The following is a 19,509-nucleotide window of genomic DNA, read 5'->3' on the forward strand; positions in this document are numbered from 1 at the left end:
AATCAATGAAAATTGAAGTAATACTTATATTATTGAAAAATAATAGTACCGATTATCTAAGAACATTCGAGATGACTTAACAACTCCGATTGTATTACATTTTTGTTAACTGTTGAAGAGGTAAAGAAAAACCTCTAATCTCCTTTATTCTTCATTACAAGTAAGCAAATCACTAGTCTAGCATGTACATAAACATTACATGATTAAGAAGAAAAGTTTCTTTTGGCTTGAAATCAACCATGAAGAAGCTCACACCTGCAAGCTACTCCAAAGCGTTCGTCCACGTATGATATAAATAACTTCACGAGTATACAGCATATCGATCGGTAATGGTAAACTACACGTCGATGGAGAATGGCTTTGGTTGCCCCAATGCTTTACTAACTCATCAGTAAAAATACATCTACAGAAGTTGATGCTTCAAAACCTTAGATCACAAAAATGCAAGCTGCTGTTTAAGATGATGGAGTTAGAAGGCTTCTAGAGGACAAGGCAGGGCAATAACATTCAGCCTTTGGCTTTGATTAGGGAGGAGGAGGAATGTTTGGCTTCAATGCATATGATAGCCAGATCAATGGAAATCATGAGGTATGAAAATTTTACTGTATAATCAAAAGAATATTTCTTGAGTCTCCATTGGGGACGACCAGTAACGCAAGAGTGATTCCACAGTGAGTCGTCGAGTTGCACTGAGCACTGAGATGAAAAATCGACAACCATCGATCTTGTATTCCTCTAGAGGATTCCTGTGGCCAAAGCTTCTTACATTTACCTGTCAAATGTTCCATGTAAAACTAGGGTCAACTAAAAAGTTTGGAGAAAGAAAGAAAAAAGAGCAAAAAGTAATGAATGTACCGCAGAACTGAGTCTGTTCATGTTTATGAGATGATCCCTCCAGAAACAATCTAAAGTCTTCACAAGAACAGCTCTCTGCGTTCAAACAAAAATTCACAGGCATAAGAAAAGGAAGAGCTGTAATTTAATAGAACATTCAGTATCATTTGATTAGATAACATGATTTTAAGAGACTTTTTCACTTGTTAACGTTAGTCCATTATCCACTGCCACGGAAATGTTTTTGTCCCAAATGAAAAAAAACCTTTTACACGGAAAGGAATCAAGAGGTGCACAAAAAACTATTGCTTGGGTTGATGTATTGTAATGGCTCAAGCCCACCGCTAGCAGATATTGTCCTCTTTGGACTTTTCCTCAAAGTTTCTAAAACGTCTGCTAGGGAAAGGTTTCCACACCGTTATAAAGAATGTTTCGTTCTTCTCCCCAACCGATGTGAGATCTCACAATCCACCCCCCTTCAGGGCCCAACGTCTTCACTAGCACTCGTTCTCTTCTCCAATCGACGTGGGACCCCCTCATTCACCTTATTCGAGGCCCAGCATCCTTGCTGGCACACTGCCTCGTGTCCACCCCCTTCGGGGCTCCGCCTCCTCTCTGGCACATCACCTGGTGTCTAGCTCTGATACCATTTATAACAGCTCAAGTCCACCGCTAGCAGATACCCTCTTCTTTGGGTTTCCCTTTCGGATTTCCCCTCAAGGTTTTTAAAACATGTCTATTGGAGTTCTAGGGTTTAGGGTTTAGGGTAGTTCCTGGCCGATATCCGCCTGAGAGCAATGCAAACACTCTGCAACTATCTCCTCCCAAGCCTGGTAAATTCAAAAGCAAGTGTCGAGCCTGGAGGAAAGATGTTTTTTGGGTAGATATTTCGTGGGAAAATGTGTGGGAGGTGGTGGTGCATTTTAATGTTATCCTCTGGGCTCTTAAATCAAATTTGTTTTATTATTATCCCTTGTTATTCCAAAAAAATGGCTTCTGCACTCCCCCTTCTGTTTTGACCCCTTTATTGTGAAGCCCTCCTTTGTACTTTCATTTCCTTGATTAAAACTTTTTTTTTAATTAATAAAAGGAAAAAAAAAAAAAAAACCCTTAAATCAAGTATTTTGAAACATCAGAAAGTGAAAATGGAGCAAGGACGCTACCTCAATTTCCTTCACATATAAATCATCATAACCAGATTCTTGAATGACATTTAAATACGAAGCAATCATAAAATCCCCAAGGTATTTGCGAAGTAGGTTGACAATCATCCTGTACCTGCCATTTCTGCATTTCAAGTTCATCATTAATGCTATTCTGAAGTAGGATTGAGAACAAAATTTAGAAGAAAAACTATTTTTTTCTAAAAAATCTTGGTGCATACTCACTGTGTCAAATCATCAGAGCAGATTGAAAGCCAGCGTTCCAATGAAGAATTTTTCATGCGAATTCCTCTGAAAGCATTAGGAGGTTTTGGCATTTCTGGAAGGTTGAAATTGCAAACATCCGTAGAGATCGTTTGATGAGATGTCATGATGGCTTTTAATAATCCTTCCTCAGTGATTTCTGCGCCCAAGTCTTCAGAAGAACATCTCCGTTGAAGTCACAAGATCAATAAGAAGATCAAGAATCAGAGGAATGTTCACAAATTAGTACTCACCCTCCAATATCGTCCCCCCAATTGTCCTAAAATCCTGCACAAGTTTACCCAAACTCCAGCTTCTGGGATGCTGACAGAAGTTCATTTAAAAGATGAATTATTAGATAGCAAAACATAAAATTTGTACAAAGAATTCTATTAATAATAATCACCACACCTTCATTGGATCAACATGATTAAAGACGATCTCATCAACCACAGCTTGCATATACCTATAAACAACTACAATTTAGCGCAAACATTGACAAAAACTGAGAAGAAACCAATTTATAATCACTGGAAACTAATGATGTTTTCCGTCTCATCGTGAGTGTGCATGTGCATACTATGGGTTATTCTAGGAATATTACATGCTACCTTCTCCAACTTTAAATTTGTTATACATAGATGTTATAATGTAATCCAAAGAATAAGGTCCTTGAGAGTTTTTATTTGATTCGAACAAAATCTTAAATTTGAATGCAGACAATTTTCCATTACAGTGACGACAATGATCCCTCCTATGATCCACGCTGACACTACAAAAGGAATAATATAGACTTGTGTGGAGTTTATTAGTAGAACAGTATTTATTAGTAGTCCGTACAGTGAAGATTAAACCTTTTCATTTTCACACTTGGCTCAATGAAAGATCGGTTTCTTTTATAAGTTTGTTTTAAAAAATAACAAGAGCGAGAAAATCCATCCAAGTGTGGAGTTTATTTTCTAGGTGAGTTAGCTGGTTAGACAAGATGACAGCCTAGCCGTTTACATTTAAAAGTACACTCACTGAAATATGTGTTGTGTGCAGCTTTCATTATTGCCCGTCAAAATTGACTGTCGAAGGTCATACACATGCTTGCGCTGCACCTGAACAAAGGAAACCGAACATTCAATCAGTCACCATAAGATTGTCGTATAGTTTCTCAAGCCAATCATATAATCCAATTTCGACTCTAAAGTTCTCTTCTAGAAATGAAGCAAAAACCAACAGCAATAGTTGGCTAATTGATGACAATGGCAGAAGGTATTACTTAATATAGGCCCCTTGAAGCCAGTATTGCATTTCCTATCCTCCAAGGAGTACATGGGCTAATCAGATGATAAAAATTTGCCATAAAAACTTGGCCACTCCTACAAACTGACCTCTAACACCTCATCAAATTCAACTAGGCTCTTCCGTATGCCAAAGAAGTACTTCTCTGCATTAATTTGTAGGGCCAAGAGCTAAAAACAATAATTAAAGATTATTAGTAACATAATCTTTTATTTAAACGGAAAGGATGATTAAAAAGATTATAGAAACTGTTACCTGTTTCACAATCGCACTGCCTTCAATTGGAATATCTTCATCGTTAGTTATCTTAGAAATGAGTCTCACAGCCCATTCTGTATCAAAATTAAACTTCTGGAACATCTCATCCTGCAAGCTGTCAAAATTTATAGATCATCAATTAGCTAGAGCAAGCTAAGTTAAAGATATTACATACACCTTTTTAGTTTTTTTTATATACATTATTTCTGCAGCTTAAACCGAATTGTTTTTCTACACTTCTTCTCTCACCACATTAGAAGTTTAGGATCCTCCAGAAGAACCATTTTCCATATAAAAGACAGCAAAAGATGTCTTCAGAGAGCCTTTGAAATTTCACAATTAATTAGAATGGGTCTCTAAGCTCTGTTTGCAAATAGAACACCATGCGGGGATAAATTCCAGTGAGGAATCCTTCTTCGTAGCTTGTCATTCGTGTGTTGCTGGCCTTGTGAGAGAGCTCCCAGAGAAAGAATTTTACTTCTTAGGGTAGTGTTCCTTCCAAATCAGGTCATAAATTGTGGAGAAGTCTCGCTGTTTGTGTGAGAGAGATCAAGAAAAAGGGAGTTTAAGGAGAAAATTCCATTTGGTTCCAATTTCTATAGACATTTGTCCATCCTTTGTGATAAGATGACCGAAGCCAAGTACTGTATCAGTGTAGCATATTCGTCAATCTCCACATCTCTTGGTTTTCATCTTAGCCTAAGGTTCCAAGAACCCAATTCAGCAAGCCACATTTCTTTTACAGCCCTTTCTTTATTGAGGGAGAGCTTAAAAATAAGAGGAAATCTTCGGTAGAGTGGTTCTTCCCCAAGCCACACGTCTTTCAAAAGGGAGATTCTTTCTCACCAATTCTGTCAGTCAGCCAGTCAAGAACAAATGAACAGTAGTTCACAATGGTTTCCGTAGGCCCTTGGCGGATGTAAGGGAAAGGTACCCTGATTTCGTGTTGAGGAGAGAGGTCCCATATATTTCATAAATCACCTTCCTCCATAGGGCTGTTTTTTCATCAGGGTATCTCCAAACCCATTTTGCAAGGAGGGCTGGGTTTATTTCGTTAAGGCTATATAAACCAAGGCCGCCATTATCAAGGGGGAGAAGTTTTTTCCAGCTAATGGAGGTACAGCCCCTTAGAATCTCCATTACCTTTCCAGAGGAAGTTTCTAATCACTCTCAATGACGGAGATCACCTAGCCCGGCATTTAAAATATCGACATATAATATAATGGACGCCAATCAAAAGCTTTAAAAATGACCTCCATATCTTGGAGGTCAAAGGGCAGTGCATAGGTTTAGGGTTTTCAGCTTTACAAAGAAAATATAAATTAGGAGATGAGGCTATCCAGGACACCTCGCAGCCAACAGCAATGTTTAGGCAAGAGACTGCTGCCATACCAGAAATTTAATCCTTTTAGGTGTGCTTCAATTCTTGTAGGGATCCTTGTTGCACCTAGCTTGCCTTAGACATCAGCTTAAGGATTTAGTGGTGGAACCCGTTTTCTTATACAGAAAAGCTGGTATTGTTCAAAGTTAGGCTCAATGTGTTCTAAGAGTCAATTCATACTCTCTGATCAACACTGCCATATTTGTACTATAATTTCTTATACTGACACATAACAACAATAAAAATGGATGAAAAAAACTGATTAAAACCAGGGATCTTAGTTCCAGTCTCAAGCTGAATGCTATCATCCCACTAGATATCATCTATGTATATACAGACTTCAAATGAGGTGCACATTAATAGGCAAATTGTATGTCCGCATGCTTTTTTGTATCATGGGGTAGTATTCTACCTGACCATAAATCGGGTCGATCCAGGGTCTCCTTGTCTTCCTGCTCTCCCTCGAAGCTATAAGATATCAATGAGACCATTTAGATTTAAGATCTAAGTCCAAAAATGAATTCTCTTTTCCCGCAGGAAAATGGACAAAAATAAAAAGGAACTACGAATTCAAGGATCAGACAATGATGGTTACCATGACACAGCAAAAATGTTCTGAGAAGAACCAAAAAACAGTAGCTTCTTTATCATGGTATATACCACTAAGTTTAAAATGTAATTTACAAAGGGGAGTAAAACAATGTACATAAACCAGCATATCTATCTGTTGAGTATAGAATCTCACTTCCAAGTTTTGTACCAAAATTATTTTGCTCATAAAAGGTGAAATTTCAGGGGGAAAGCCAACCTGGTTATCAATTCTCCGGGACTCATGTAAAGATGTTCCTATAACGTGAAGACCTCCAAGACGTTTTACTTCAGCCCCTTCTTTCGAACAGTGCAATTCACAATCCTCTAGAACTGACAAATAGGTAAGTGCTATAGTGGGGCCAAGAGGGTATGACTCAACCTGTTCATCAGCCAGCCTCTGTAACTCTTTAAAATTCATAGACTGACTCATTTCCACCGTCTCCAAGATTAGGGATTTTGCCTCTTTATATGTCCAGTTTCTACCCTCATTTTTGCATACATATTTAGCTGGAATTCACAAGACAAAGCAACAAAGTTCAGTATATTTGCGTCACTTGTAGTAGAAGTGAAATCCTATTTATTTAAAATGATTTCTGAGGCAAAACATTTTAAGAGATACAAACCCATTAGAGCTGTCTTGGCTAGCAAAGCTAATGATGATGGTCCAACATTTACCTTGGACAAAACCTAGAAAACAAAATAAATTGGATATGAAATTCAGGCAGCAGTTTCACAAAAGAAAAAGAAAAAAAAAAACAAATAACCATAGTTAATTACCTTCCTTGAAACTTCTTCGCCATCAATTTCATAATCAGGAGATTCTTTTGTCAGAAATGAAAGCAGGCTGTCTTCAATAATTTCTCTCGCAAGCATCTTCAAGTATTAGACAAGAAATTTAAAAAATGATGCAACTTTTCTTCATAGAAAGGGACAGAGTTCACTAAACTGACTTAAAAACTGATTTCACTTCTAAACCTACTTTTGGATTTCCTCCTAGAATTATGTCAGTGCCTCTCCCAGCCATATTTGTTGAAATGGTGATGGCATATTTCCTTCCAGCTTGTGCGACAGTTTCAGCTTCCCTAGCTGCATACTGGGTAAATTATAAGAAACGGGAGGGCGAAAAGGTTTTAATAGAGGATTTAGACAAATCAATCAAAATACAGTTTTAGTAAGTAAGATATTAACCTTGGGTCGTGCATTCAAAACATTGTGGGGAATTTTTCGCTCCTTCAATAAGTCAGATAGGTATTCAGAATTTTCAACGCTGCATCAAGAAATAAGAGAACATTGGGGTAGATATACTCATAATACCTACAATAGTGAAATAGAAATCCTCCCCTATAAAAAAGAGGATAGTAAAACATTCATAAAAAAATTTCTCAAAATATAAAAATCAACTTGTTATAAATACTCGTCAACAAAGAAACAAAACCTTGAATAAAAGAATTTTTTTTTTGAAAAAAAGTATGATGGAGAGGAATCAGATTCTATGAAAAAACTTCTATTGATTGAGGAATCAGGCTCTCATTGCCAAACAGGGCTGGCGTTTTATGGTGCAGAAGGATATCTTGTGGAGGAAAGTCACTGCCACGATGTATCATTGGAATGAGCATGTGGTGGCCCTCCATGAATGTTTCTCACATGTTAAAGGGCCCCAGATCATGAAGAATATCCAATCCTCTGCAGGTTGGTACAAAATTAAGCTTGGCAAAGGTAATAAAACTAGTTTCTGGAAATACAAATGGTTGATATGTGTGCCTTTGTTTGAAGCTTTTCCTAGACTTTACAAAGTTGCTGTCTCCAAAGTATCTTGTGTTAACCACCTCCAAATCAGTAAGGTTTCTTCTAAAATCCACCTTCCAATCATAAGTACCGAAATCTTAATTTATTTCGTCTTTCTCTATCCCTTCCACTGGGTACATTATTGATAAGGCCACCGCTTTCCTTCCTTAACTCTCGGTTCATGATAGAGAGGTAGCAATGTTCATCTTCAAAACTGAGGAATCGCCCCAAAAGTATATCAATGCAATTTTTTAAGATCAATTTGCAGCAGCTAAGCTATTTATTTAAAGAAAATCTTGCCCAGCCTTCCACCTTATAGTAATTCAACCACAATTTTTTATCAAGTCATCGAAACCTGGGTGAGGGAAACATTAGGACTTATGGCGAGTTTAAAAATCTAGTTACAAGCAGAATGGGAAAAATACTCGCAATATTCCTTTCCCTATGTAAGAATCTGGAACGAATGAACCCTACCACTTCAATCATCTGAAAGAACAAATCCACCAATAAGAGACAGACGCTCTCTCATGGTGGACCTAGTAAAGGTCCCATTTAGAAATAGGAGAATCATGAGAGGCATAGGACCGTTGCTTGAACTTTCTCAAGCTTTTGTTTATAGAATGACGTGAAGATTTTCTCGCACCCATCAAGCGAACATTGAACTTCACCCATACACCAAACATTCAGAATCATAAATTTCCCTCCAAAGGTGTTTCTTCGACCATAGATACTAAAGACCCAACAAACTGATTTGTTCCCCAAGTCAATTGTCAAAAAGATAGATACTCCCATTGAAAACATCATCGGCAAAGGTGAACCTATCATTCCACAAAGCTACGGTCCCCTTGCAATACCAACAGAAAGAATAATAAGCCATCTGATGTTCTTCACTTTCTACAGCTCCGATTCTTTAAGGAAAACTTAGACAAGATCAATGAAAACTAGGTATCTTTAATAATTCCTCGTTCTTCGTAGCCCCAAAGCGCCTGACATTCCACTGAGGAATCTTCATTGATCTACACTAAGCTTCCCTTCCACAGTGTCAATACAACAATTGTTCTCATAATTGACAGAGTTGAAAAGTTCCTTTAATTCTCTACTCCTTGTCCCTTGTTTTTTGGGAATAAGGTTTAACTTACATTTTTCTAGGAATGGACCTAATGCACAGACCAAATTTCTAAACATGGTCGTCGGGGCCTTTCCATCTTTATCAAGAAAGTAAAGGGCCTAGGCGTTTGGGTTCCCTCCCTAGCTCCTTGAAATGTAATCTGGCACCTTTGCAGTCTCTATTTATTAGTGATTTTAAAATGCCAAAGATCATCACAGATGGCATTAGTAGCTTTAAGCTCTATATACTACCAGAAAGGACATAAAATCAACCACGCTGTTAGTAAATGGAAATCCTTCTGTAAAGATGAGGGGACTTGATTTAGAAAACATATATATGTGATCCATTTAGGGTCAAAATTACATGGCACATTGGCCAGAAAAAAAAAAAAAAAAAAAAAAAAAAAGGTGAGTAAAAAATACCTGGTGGTTCCAACTAAAACAGGACGACCTTGTCTGAACATGTATTCAACTTCTTGGCGAACATATTCCCATTTTCCTCTAGCAGACTAACAAAAAGAGAGATCAGAGAAGGTCAAGTTGAAAATTGAACTGTATGGGAAGGTTACAGATGACTAAAGAAGTATTAAAGCCCTACCGCAAAAGCTTGGATAGGTAAATCTTTACGAATGTTTGGCAAATTTGTGGGCACTTCAATTACAGGCGTCTGAAACATTTTCAAGAACTCTTTCTCCTGAAATGATATATATCAGAATATGATAATTAAGATACAAAATATTCTTTAAAGCAAAAATGACTAAATAAGAATATATGAAATCAAATTTGATTCCTCTACATTAGTGCCCACCTCAGTTTTTGCAGTTCCAGTCATCCCTGATAACTTGGGATAGAGTTTGAATAAAGACTGATATGTGATTTGTGCCACTACAACCGAATCAGCCTGACAAGTATACAAAATTAGACTAAACCAACAATAGTTATCTTTTATTCTTTCTAAGAAAAAATACCTGAATCTTCAGGCCTTCTTTGGCCTCTACTGCCTGATGTATTCCCTCAGACCATCTTCTTTTTTCTTCCACTCTGCCTGTCAGCTGCAGAAAGTGAATTCATTGTCAGATATGGTCGTCTATATGCTCACCCCTGAAAGTTCTATAAGAATGCCGCCAATATTGTATGGAAGAAACAACAAATACATGACAATTCAGAAAATACACGGAGAATTCTGCAACATTTGGTTCCAATATTGCTTCTGGACTGAATATTAACTTTGCTAAGAGTGAGTTTTTGGATATTCATCTTCATGATTCAGAAATGGAGTATTTGACAACGACATTTGGTTGCAAGCAGTGTAATTGGCCTTCTACTTATCTTGGGCTTCCTTTGGGAGGCCGTTCGAATTGTTCTTTTTTCTGGCAGCCTGGTATTGAAAGTACAACATAAGCTTCATAGCTGGAAATATGCTTTTATTTTGAAAGGTGGGCGACTAAATTTTTTCCAAGCTACTTTCTCAAACATCCCGAATTATTACTTATCATCATTTAAGCTACCAGCAAAGCTAGCTAAATCTTTGGAGAAACTTATTTGTGATTTCTTTTAGGAAGGATCTAGAGGCAACAGTGGTATGCATAATATTAAATGGGAAATGACTCAACTTCCTAAATCTCTAGGTGGCCAGGCATAGATAAAAATTTCAGCAGCATAATTTAGCTCTTTTGGCAAAATGGATGAGGAGATTCTTAAATGAGCTAATGCTCCTTGGCATGAACTCACTGTTGTCAACTATTATTTGACTGCACGAAATTGTCATTGGCCTTTGCCGATTCAGGGAGCTTCTACTATTGATATTGTTGCTACTCATATTCAAAGATGTCTTGGAAACAGCCAGTCTGTTTCTTTGGCTTTTACTTGTGGGGTCCTCACAACTATATTTCCTTGCCTCTAGCGACTAACCACTTGACTGTGGGTGAAAATTGGATTGCCTTATCTGATGCTTGGGATTTGCATTTTCGACATAATCTTAATGATTTTTTTTATCAGAAAACTTGACCCTAATTGTAAAAAGATTAAAGAATACACAGGCCAAAAAAAGCCCACAAAAGGGAGCCAAACTACAATAATGTGCTCCAGTCAAGAGAAATAAGACCACGTGAATAATTACAACAAAAAAAAAAAAAAAAAAAAAAAAAAAAAATCCTGAAACTGAGGCCTGGATAGAAACAAAGAATCTAATAAGGGACCAAATATCACTAGAGTAACTCTCAGGCGCCTCGGAAGATTTTGTTGTTTCTCTTACCCAAGAGACCCACAAAAGTGCAAGTGGTAATGTGCTCCCAAACTCTTGAAAAAACTGCCTTTAGGAGATGTGCTATGACTTGGCTTTCTTTTCCAGCCGTGTCATCCCTAAACTCTAAAATTCACTAAATTTAAAACTAGAGATTATTAACTCTACAGGGTCCTCAATTAGATCTGGCAGAGGCTGTCTAATGGGATTTTAAAGTCATAACCATAGATTTCAACCAAGGACCTACGCCACTAGTGGCTAAACCAATGAAACACCTTTGAAAATGATATTTATGTTTCATGTTTTTCTTATAGAAAACACATGTTTCATGTTTTTCATGTTTTTCATTCAAACACAAATTTTTGAATGAACATAATATGCTTCACAATCTTTTAAAACAAGATCAAATTAAAGTAGACTACGAACCCAACACCAACACAATGATTAACAATAATGGCAATAGTAGCACAGTAAGAAAGCAATTATAACAAAAGTATAAGTTTACCTCATTTATTATAAGAGCCTTCCCATTCCTGACTATATATTGGACATCTCGTCGATAGAATTCTTTAGCTTTAAGTGCATTTATCACAAATCTGTATGTGCCAAAGTTTAAAAGGAGAAAGATTCAGCTTCCGATATATGATGAGAATATTATTTACTAAAAAAATAAAGTAAAAAAGAATTAAAAGCACATAACAATTTCTTTAAAAAATAATTTCAGAAAAAAATACAAAAGAGAATTCCATGGTGAAGGTTCAAGACCAAGACTAAAAGATATTTACAAAATAAAACTCAAAACAAAAGATAGCACCATTACCTAGCCCATGGATCGCTTTCATCCCATAAATCATTGGTTTCAAGAGCGATCTCTGCCATTGCAATTCCTTCTTCGGTCAACTCTACTGAATTGTCTTTCAATTCCACATTATAATGCTGAAACCAAAAATAAAATAAAATAAAATGCTGAGTAGAAACAACACTAGAGTATGTGCACCTCTTGTTACTGTTTAACAAGCCAAAGACTCTCAGAATCTTAGAGTTCGAATGGAGAAATAAATTAAGTGATCAACTCACAATTCCCTTCACAAGCAGCTCAGCTATCTTAGCAGCAACCGGATATCGGGCAGCGTCTTTGCTAGCCTAAGAAAGAAAATAACAAAGACAATACAATTTTTTATGGAAAACTGCTTCCAGTACAGTAAAAGGAACACAAAAATGATAGATTCAAAATTCACCAAAGCCAAACTAAGGAAATTACCGAAGAAGATTACAAAATCCATTGATGTCAAGCTTATGCAAAGTCTGAAATTAGGCAGTTCAGGTTTAGATAGTTTGTTTTTTTCCAAGTGTGTGCGACTTCAAATTTTGAAATCTAGTTTTTTCCTACACTTTGTTATTATCCTTATGTAATTCTTTATTTCATCAATGTAAAATTCTATATCCATTTTAAAAAATAATAAAACAATATACAAAATCCATTGAGGGAAGGCTGCAATTGGAGAAGTTGAAAAGAATAGCCCAAGAGCCCTCCGAAATTTTCTCCTCCAAATCTTGAAACAATCAGTTTCTTTAAATTCAAATTTCCAAATAGTAGGAAAATTACAATTTAACCAAATGCCAGAGAGAGTTCGCACTTAGTTTTGAATGTATGCTATTGCTCAATGAGAGAGAGCAATAGAAAATCCTTCTCCGACCAAGGCATGTTCCAAGTAAAGATACCGAGAGCTTTTCCCCAAATGAACTTAGTCATCATATGAAATACGAATAAATGACTAGCATTCTCACAATCGCAAACTTGAACCAAACATACCAAGCTTGGAAAATTGCTCAAAATGACCCAAAACCCAAAAACCTCTATCTAAAAAACAAAACTGAAATTTCTGTCTCCTCTTTGTTTTCTTCTTTTCTCTCGTCTCTGTCTTCTTCTTATCTCTCACCTCTGCCTTCTTCTTTCTTTATGAAATTTTCTATTTAACATACCAAGCTAAGAAAATTGCTCAATAGGATTGGTTAGAGATCTCCTCAGCTTTATGAAATTTTCGTTCTTCCTTCTTTATATCTCTCTCTACAATAGCAAGTCTAACAAAAAGATTCCACGTGCAATATAACTGCACTACTAATTTACAAGATTTCCATTTAAGATACTGAACTTCCAAATAATTACAAAGAAAATGTAGAGGGTAAAATAAATTCTTACCTCACCACTTATTAATAAAGGATTTCTTCCTTCATCAATAAGAACTGAGTCAACTTCATCAACTATAGCAAAATGGAACGGTTTTGGCCTGTCATTTACATAATAATGTCACTGGCAGGGCAACAAAGCTATGGCAATCAAGTTCAAGTTGCGTCATAAGCATACCATCTCATCACAAGCTGTTCCTCATTTCCAGCTAGATTGTCTCGTAGATAATCAAAGCCAAGTTCCTGAAAAACACCCCAGATTTATGCGATGTCAGGAAGGGAGAGGCGGTATGATTCCCTCAGATTTACGCTATGTCATTAAGGAGAAAAAAACACGGAATGGTTTCTCAGACTATATGGGTGTTGGATGAAGGATGTCCATTAATTATAATCATTTAGGTTCATACTAGAGCAAAAACACTGCCAATCAACCAGCACTTCTAGCCTCAGTATTATCAACTAAGCAATGGTAAGAGTGCAGCAGGATGCAACAAACAAATAACGAAAATATGACTTACTGAGTTATTCGTGTAAGTGATATCACAACTATAGTTGGATCTCCTCTCTTCAGCCTTCATCCCCCTCTGTTTATTGAATTAAAAAGAAATCAAAATGAAGTGAAAACTTGAAATACATCAATGAAATCATCGTTTCCTCCCAAAAAAAATATATAAACAATAGAAACGTTATGGATTGAGGAGGAAGATTTTGTCCTCTATCATTGATAACTATAACAAAATATCTTGTAAACATGTAAAGTACGGACAACAAGCAAACTGCTAATCACCTGTATCAAACCCACTGATAAACCTAAGAAGCGATGAACACGACCCATCCATTCAGCATCACGTTGAGCCAGATAGTCATTCACAGTTACAACTAGAAAAATGAGATATTATTAGAGTTTGACCAAAAAAAATAACAGATGAACATACAAAGACCCCGTACACTTCCTTTCAAATTCAAAGGGTGTGCCACTTCTAAGCTAAAACAAAACCAACCATACAGACAAGGAATTAATAAAAGGAAAGTAACTCAGGACAGGTACCTTTAACAAAATGTGCTAGAACAATTTATGCTCTAAATGTCTGGTAACACAAATAGAACGCTTCAAGATTTACCAGAACAGGATCACCAAGTGAGGACTATAATATCATACTTCATCTCAACAAACATGATTTGCTCCTAACTAATAAGGTAGTACGAGTAACAATCTTATGATTTGCTCCTTTCTTCCTCTCTTTATTAAATAACATTTGTTGACATATTATCATATCCGATTACTACAGGATGACTTCAATTAATTCGCTACAAGCCATGATAATATCACACGCAAAGTACAATTTGAAGTCCTACCATGAACACCTTCGCCCGTCAAGGCATTGAGATATGCTGCCAATGTAGAAACCAGCGTTTTCCCTTCACCAGTCTTCATTTCCGCTATAGAACCATCATGAAGCACTGCTCCACCAATAATCTGTGGTAAATATAAACAAACCCACATTGATCACCATAGTAACCACCACCATTTCAAGCCGTCAAAAGAAATTCTAACTCCAAATTACATGAAGGAAACGGATACCTGTACATCAAAGTGGCGCATTCCAAGCTTCCTTTTTGCAGCTTCACGGACTACCGCAAATGCCTCTGAAAGGATTGTAAGTAGAAGAATTAATAAACAAACAAGTGAAATTGGAATATAAGCTTCGAAATTCAGGTAGATGAAAATAGAATGCCTCAACCAGCTTGAATGTCTGCCAAAGTCTCTCCCTGTTCAAGCCTTCTCCGGAACTCCGAAGTCTTTGCAGTGAGCTGGATATTGAAAAATTCAGTTAATTTCATTTTTTGGGCCGTAGAGTTACATGGATATCAAAAGCAATTACAGCCAAGAGAAGACAAGTCAATTCAATGAACCTGCTCATCAGCGAGGCTCTGCATCTGCGGCTCAAAATCATTAACGGAGTTAACAAGACGATAGTAATCACGAACAACCCAATAATTCATGCTCGTTAAATCACTCCAAGTCTTTCCAACAGACCCCAAAGTCTCCTGAACCAACAATAGAAATACACAGAGTGAAGATTCAAACAGAAGAATTGCAGCCAGGAAAAGACGTCGAAACAAGTAAGTTTTAAAGAACACAAACTTTCAATGACGCGACAACGGGAGAGGCGGTGGCCGCCGATGAGGAAGTGACAATTGAACGGTGTCGCCGGAGAGGGAAGGGAAAAGATGACAACGTTTGGAAAGAAATGGGACTGACAAAGCCAATGGTGGGCCGCAGAGACGGCAGCAAGGAAGGGGGCTTCGGAAAAGCATGAGTGGTAGCCATGCAGGTTTATCCAGGGTTCTTGCCAGTGCACCCCTTCGACAGAACCGGTTAGAGTATTGCTCGGTCACCCCGAGCCTCAACGGAGTAGCCGTATTTTCGCCGTCCGTACGGAAGTGACGCCGTTGGTTTGTGCTAAGTATGTGATTTTTTTGCTGTGATAACTGATTGCTGGATTTTATTTTGGGCCCAAACAGTTGAGTTTGGGCCCATATTTATTTTGGGCCCAAACTTCACTGTAGTTGAGAAGTTGGGCCCATATTTATTTTGGGCCCAAATTCAAACCTTATGGATTAAAAGCAACCCTTATTTTTTAATTACTTTCTTTTCTTTTTCTTTTCTTTCTTTTTTTTTTTAATATTTTAAAAAAGGATATAGAAATTTAAAGAACCAGATGAACGTTGTATTATTTGCAAATCTACGTATAAAAAAATAATAATAAAATAAATAGTTTGTGATTCTTGTAACTTTAGAACGGTGGTTAATTGTACTTTTACTAAATTTAGATGTCGTGTAGAGTAAATCACTAGGATCAATTTCACCTTAGGGACCCTTCTCACCTAATAAGATAAACTTCCATACGACCCATAACTTAAAATTAGGTTTACTATAAGACGTTGACATTCTCCATGCTGTGATTCCCTCCCGTCCATTCCAAATTGGGTTAAGAGAACATCCGAGACAGTGCCTTTGCATATCCAAACACATTCATAATACATTTATTCTTGCAATGCCTCTCCTAATATACCATAAATGGTATAGATTAAATAATAATTTTACCAAAGTTTTAACAAAAATAACCAACTCCAAAAATTGGGTTGGTTAGGTTGGTAATTCAAAGAACTGGAACAGAATTCTTGATCTAACTCAACCTAACTCTCTATTTTTAAGTTGGGTAGGGTTGTTTTTTTAATTTTTTTTAAAAATATTGTTTATCTGCCATACTTATTATATTAACCACTAAAATCTTATATAACTCAAATATGAAGCATTTACAAATTATAACGTATCACTAATATCAGTTACAAACACAAAATACAGACTAAAAAGTCCCTAATTAATACAGACTTTAATAAATCATAACAAACAAACAGTTGGTGGGTTTTGTTCACCCACCAATTAGGTAAAGAACTTCCCCCATTACATTAATTTTTAATTAAATTTGCTTTAATTTGAATCTCATAAGACATGCCCAACTGTGTCATTACTCATCTCTTCTTTTCTTTATTCTCATGTTTGTTGTTCATCTGAAAATAATTTTTTTAATCAATTTAAACGTTTGAAAGGACATATGAACTACACCACTTTGTAATAAATAATACAATCTTAGATAATCTTGGTGGTATGAACGAGTACACTTATATGTTCTAATATTAATCATAATCCTAGTCATGAGGCGTTATACAATCCATTATGATATAATTTCGAGGAATCAAGACAAAAGCTAGTGGGTATGTGACGTCTAAGTAAAGTAAAGGTACATGAATAGACCAAAACCACATCGAAACCAGAGTGATATAAGGATATAGTAAAAAATGACAAAAAAAAAATAATAATAATAGATAGTTACTATATATGTCAACGATGTGCATCTTCTTTTTAAGTGGTTTTACATCCAAATGAGAGTGATCATAACGAAATTAATAGCTACCGAAAAAAATGCACTTTTTATTTCGGTAGCGCAATCATAAAAATTTCAAAGTTATGTTCGGGATAAGAAAAACTCTTAGGAAACATATGTTTACAGATAAGACAATATTTAAAAGACAAGTGTTGATTTGTGGGGATATTTTTCACTCTTAGAAACAAGTTGTATAACAATATCAGAATCATCAAGTCTAAATTACCGGCTCTGGTTTAAATAATTAAATCATAAAATATCTTTTTTATTTTTTTCTAATGAACTCCCGAAAAAAAATTAAGATTCAAATACATTATTAAAAATTATGATTTAATAACGCATACTTTTTATTATCATCGTATGAAAAAAAAAAAAAACTAAGATCGGTTAAATTTTAAACCATATTATTTCTCATATATATATATACTCCTGTGCTCAAGAATAAAATCTTTTAATTTATAAAAAAGAGTTTCATTTCAGTATTACAAAGTTTCGTTAATATCGTTAAATTTTATAATAAAAAAAAATAAAAAACGCTTTAAACATTTTTAAAAGTTCAAAAATAGCACGTTCCAAAAATATTTATGAAGTAATATTAAAATTTTGAATAAAAATTCACAAGTTTTTTTTTTTTTTTTTAAATAAATTATAACGTTAAAAAAAGAATAAATAAATAACTATACCTTCCCATGATGAAATTATGGAAAATTTATTTAGCCCGCTGCCGCACCCAGCCGCCGCAAGTGGACCAACTAATCCCTTATCAGTCGTAGAAGTAGACATTAAGCATCCCGAAACGTAGAACAAAAATTCCTCAATCTCTTCTTCCTTCTTTTTTCTTCGATCCCAAGTTACACCTCCGTTTTTTGTTTTTTCCCCCATTCAATCTCCACTCATCTTCTATAAGAACCATCGCAATCCGATTCCATGTTCAAATACTGCCCTAATTTCATCCACAATCATGGCTCCCAAGGCTCCCAAGGCTCCCAAATCTCCCATTCCCAATCTCTTCTTCTTCCTCCTCCTCATACTCTCTGCATTCTCCGCCGCTGCCGCTTCCGGAAAACTCCGCTCTCGCCGCCCCTGCCGCCGTCTGGTGTTCTATTTCCACGATATCCTCTACAACGGCAAAAACGCTGCGAACGCAACCGCCGCCATTGTCGGAGCTCCGGCTTGGGGAAATACGACGGTTCTTACAGGAATGAACCACTTCGGCGATGTGGTGGTGTTTGACGATCCGATCACTGTCGATAACAATCTGCACGGGACTCCTGTGGGACGGGCTCAGGGATTCTACATTTACGATAAGAAGGAGATCTTCACGGCGTGGCTTGGATTCTCGTTTGTGTTCAACTCGACGGAACACAGAGGGAGCTTGAACTTCGCTGGCGCTGATCCGTTGATGAACAAGACGAGAGATGTTTCGGTGATCGGTGGGACGGGGGATTTCTTCATGGCGAGAGGGATTGCGACTCTGTCCACGGATTCGTTTGAAGGGGAAGTTTATTTTCGGCTTCGAGCGGATATTAAACTGTTTGAATGTTGGTGATGATTTTTAGGGCTTTTGTTTTTTCCCTCTCCCGTTTTCGTTTGTTCCAATTCCAATCTGATTTCAATGTAATGTAATAAATTGATTGGATAAGGTTTATTTGACCGTTTTTTAAAAAAAAAATTAATTTCAATTTCGTCCATTTTCAAATTTCTTAAAACGAAATCACCTTTAAGAAAATTTAAAAGAATTGATATTTATTATCTATAGTGTTTGATGAAGTCACACATCAGTGACCTACGGGAGAGTGCTACAGGTAAAACCATGAGAGTTTATGCTCAAAGTGGACAATATCATACCATTATAGAGAGTCGTGTTCATCTAATATGGTATCAAAGTCATGTCCTAAATTTAGTCGTGCCAATAGATTGGTAAATCCTCAAATGTCGAACAAAGGACTCCAAAAAAAAGGAGTCGAGCTTCCTTGAAGGCAATAACAAATGACTAAGACTCCAAAGGAGTCTAGTCTTAATTAAGGGGAGGCGTACTTTGTTCAGGGGAGGTGTTGGATGATGGAAGTCCCACGTCGCATAATTTAGGGAATTATCATGAGTTTATAAACAAAGAATAAATCATGAGAGCTTATGCTCAAAATGGACAATATCATACCATTGCGGAGGGTCGTGTTATCGCATGAAATTATGATACATTTCTGTTCATTAACTTCTTACGAAATTTCTTAAGAAACAAGTGATGAAGGTAAGTGTCAAGTCAAAATTCCAAATATTAATAAAAATCAAATTAATTTGGAATTGTACAAGTTAACATTTAATTAATTATTAGATTAATTTAAGCCTTAATTTTTTTTTTTTTTTTTTTTTTTTTTATAGAATCAATTTGTTGCAATATTTAATAAATCGCTAAACTTTCAATTTTATATTAATAGATCATTTTAAAAGCTATCTAACATGTTATTGATTTATTCAATT

General features: G+C 36.2%; 2 protein-coding genes across 2 annotated transcripts; one reads left to right on the forward strand and one right to left on the reverse strand.

Moving 5' to 3' along the window:
- Positions 1-72: 72 nt before the first annotated feature.
- SECA2 (Preprotein translocase SecA family protein) lies at positions 73-15,550 on the reverse strand. The gene is made up of 31 exons (XM_023696945.2): positions 15,228-15,550; positions 14,996-15,130; positions 14,824-14,893; positions 14,664-14,728; positions 14,438-14,558; positions 13,869-13,960; positions 13,600-13,665; positions 13,260-13,324; positions 13,095-13,182; positions 11,972-12,037; positions 11,715-11,830; positions 11,400-11,490; positions 9,621-9,704; positions 9,461-9,553; positions 9,251-9,346; positions 9,076-9,161; positions 6,949-7,027; positions 6,740-6,853; positions 6,538-6,633; positions 6,384-6,447; positions 5,978-6,267; positions 5,582-5,637; positions 3,786-3,903; positions 3,620-3,700; positions 3,264-3,343; positions 2,652-2,706; positions 2,495-2,564; positions 2,223-2,412; positions 1,998-2,121; positions 856-930; positions 73-772 (listed from the first exon to the last, which is right to left on the reverse strand). The coding sequence occupies exons 1-31, from the start codon at positions 15,411-15,413 to the stop codon at positions 611-613; spliced, it is 3,174 nt and encodes a 1,057-aa protein (XP_023552713.2). The 5' UTR covers positions 15,414-15,550; the 3' UTR covers positions 73-610.
- Positions 15,551-17,966: 2,416 nt separating this feature from the next.
- LOC111810312 (dirigent protein) lies at positions 17,967-18,679 on the forward strand. Its single transcript, XM_023697005.2, has one exon. It carries the CDS (start codon positions 17,993-17,995, stop codon positions 18,578-18,580), a length of 588 nt encoding a protein of 195 aa, XP_023552773.2. The 5' UTR covers positions 17,967-17,992; the 3' UTR covers positions 18,581-18,679.
- The last annotated feature ends 830 nt before the right edge of the window (positions 18,680-19,509 follow it).

Source organism: Cucurbita pepo, chromosome 14 (genome assembly GCF_057944985.1).
Source record: "Cucurbita pepo subsp. pepo isolate OVF chromosome 14, ASM5794498v1, whole genome shotgun sequence".
NCBI lineage: Eukaryota > Viridiplantae > Streptophyta > Magnoliopsida > Cucurbitales > Cucurbitaceae > Cucurbita > Cucurbita pepo.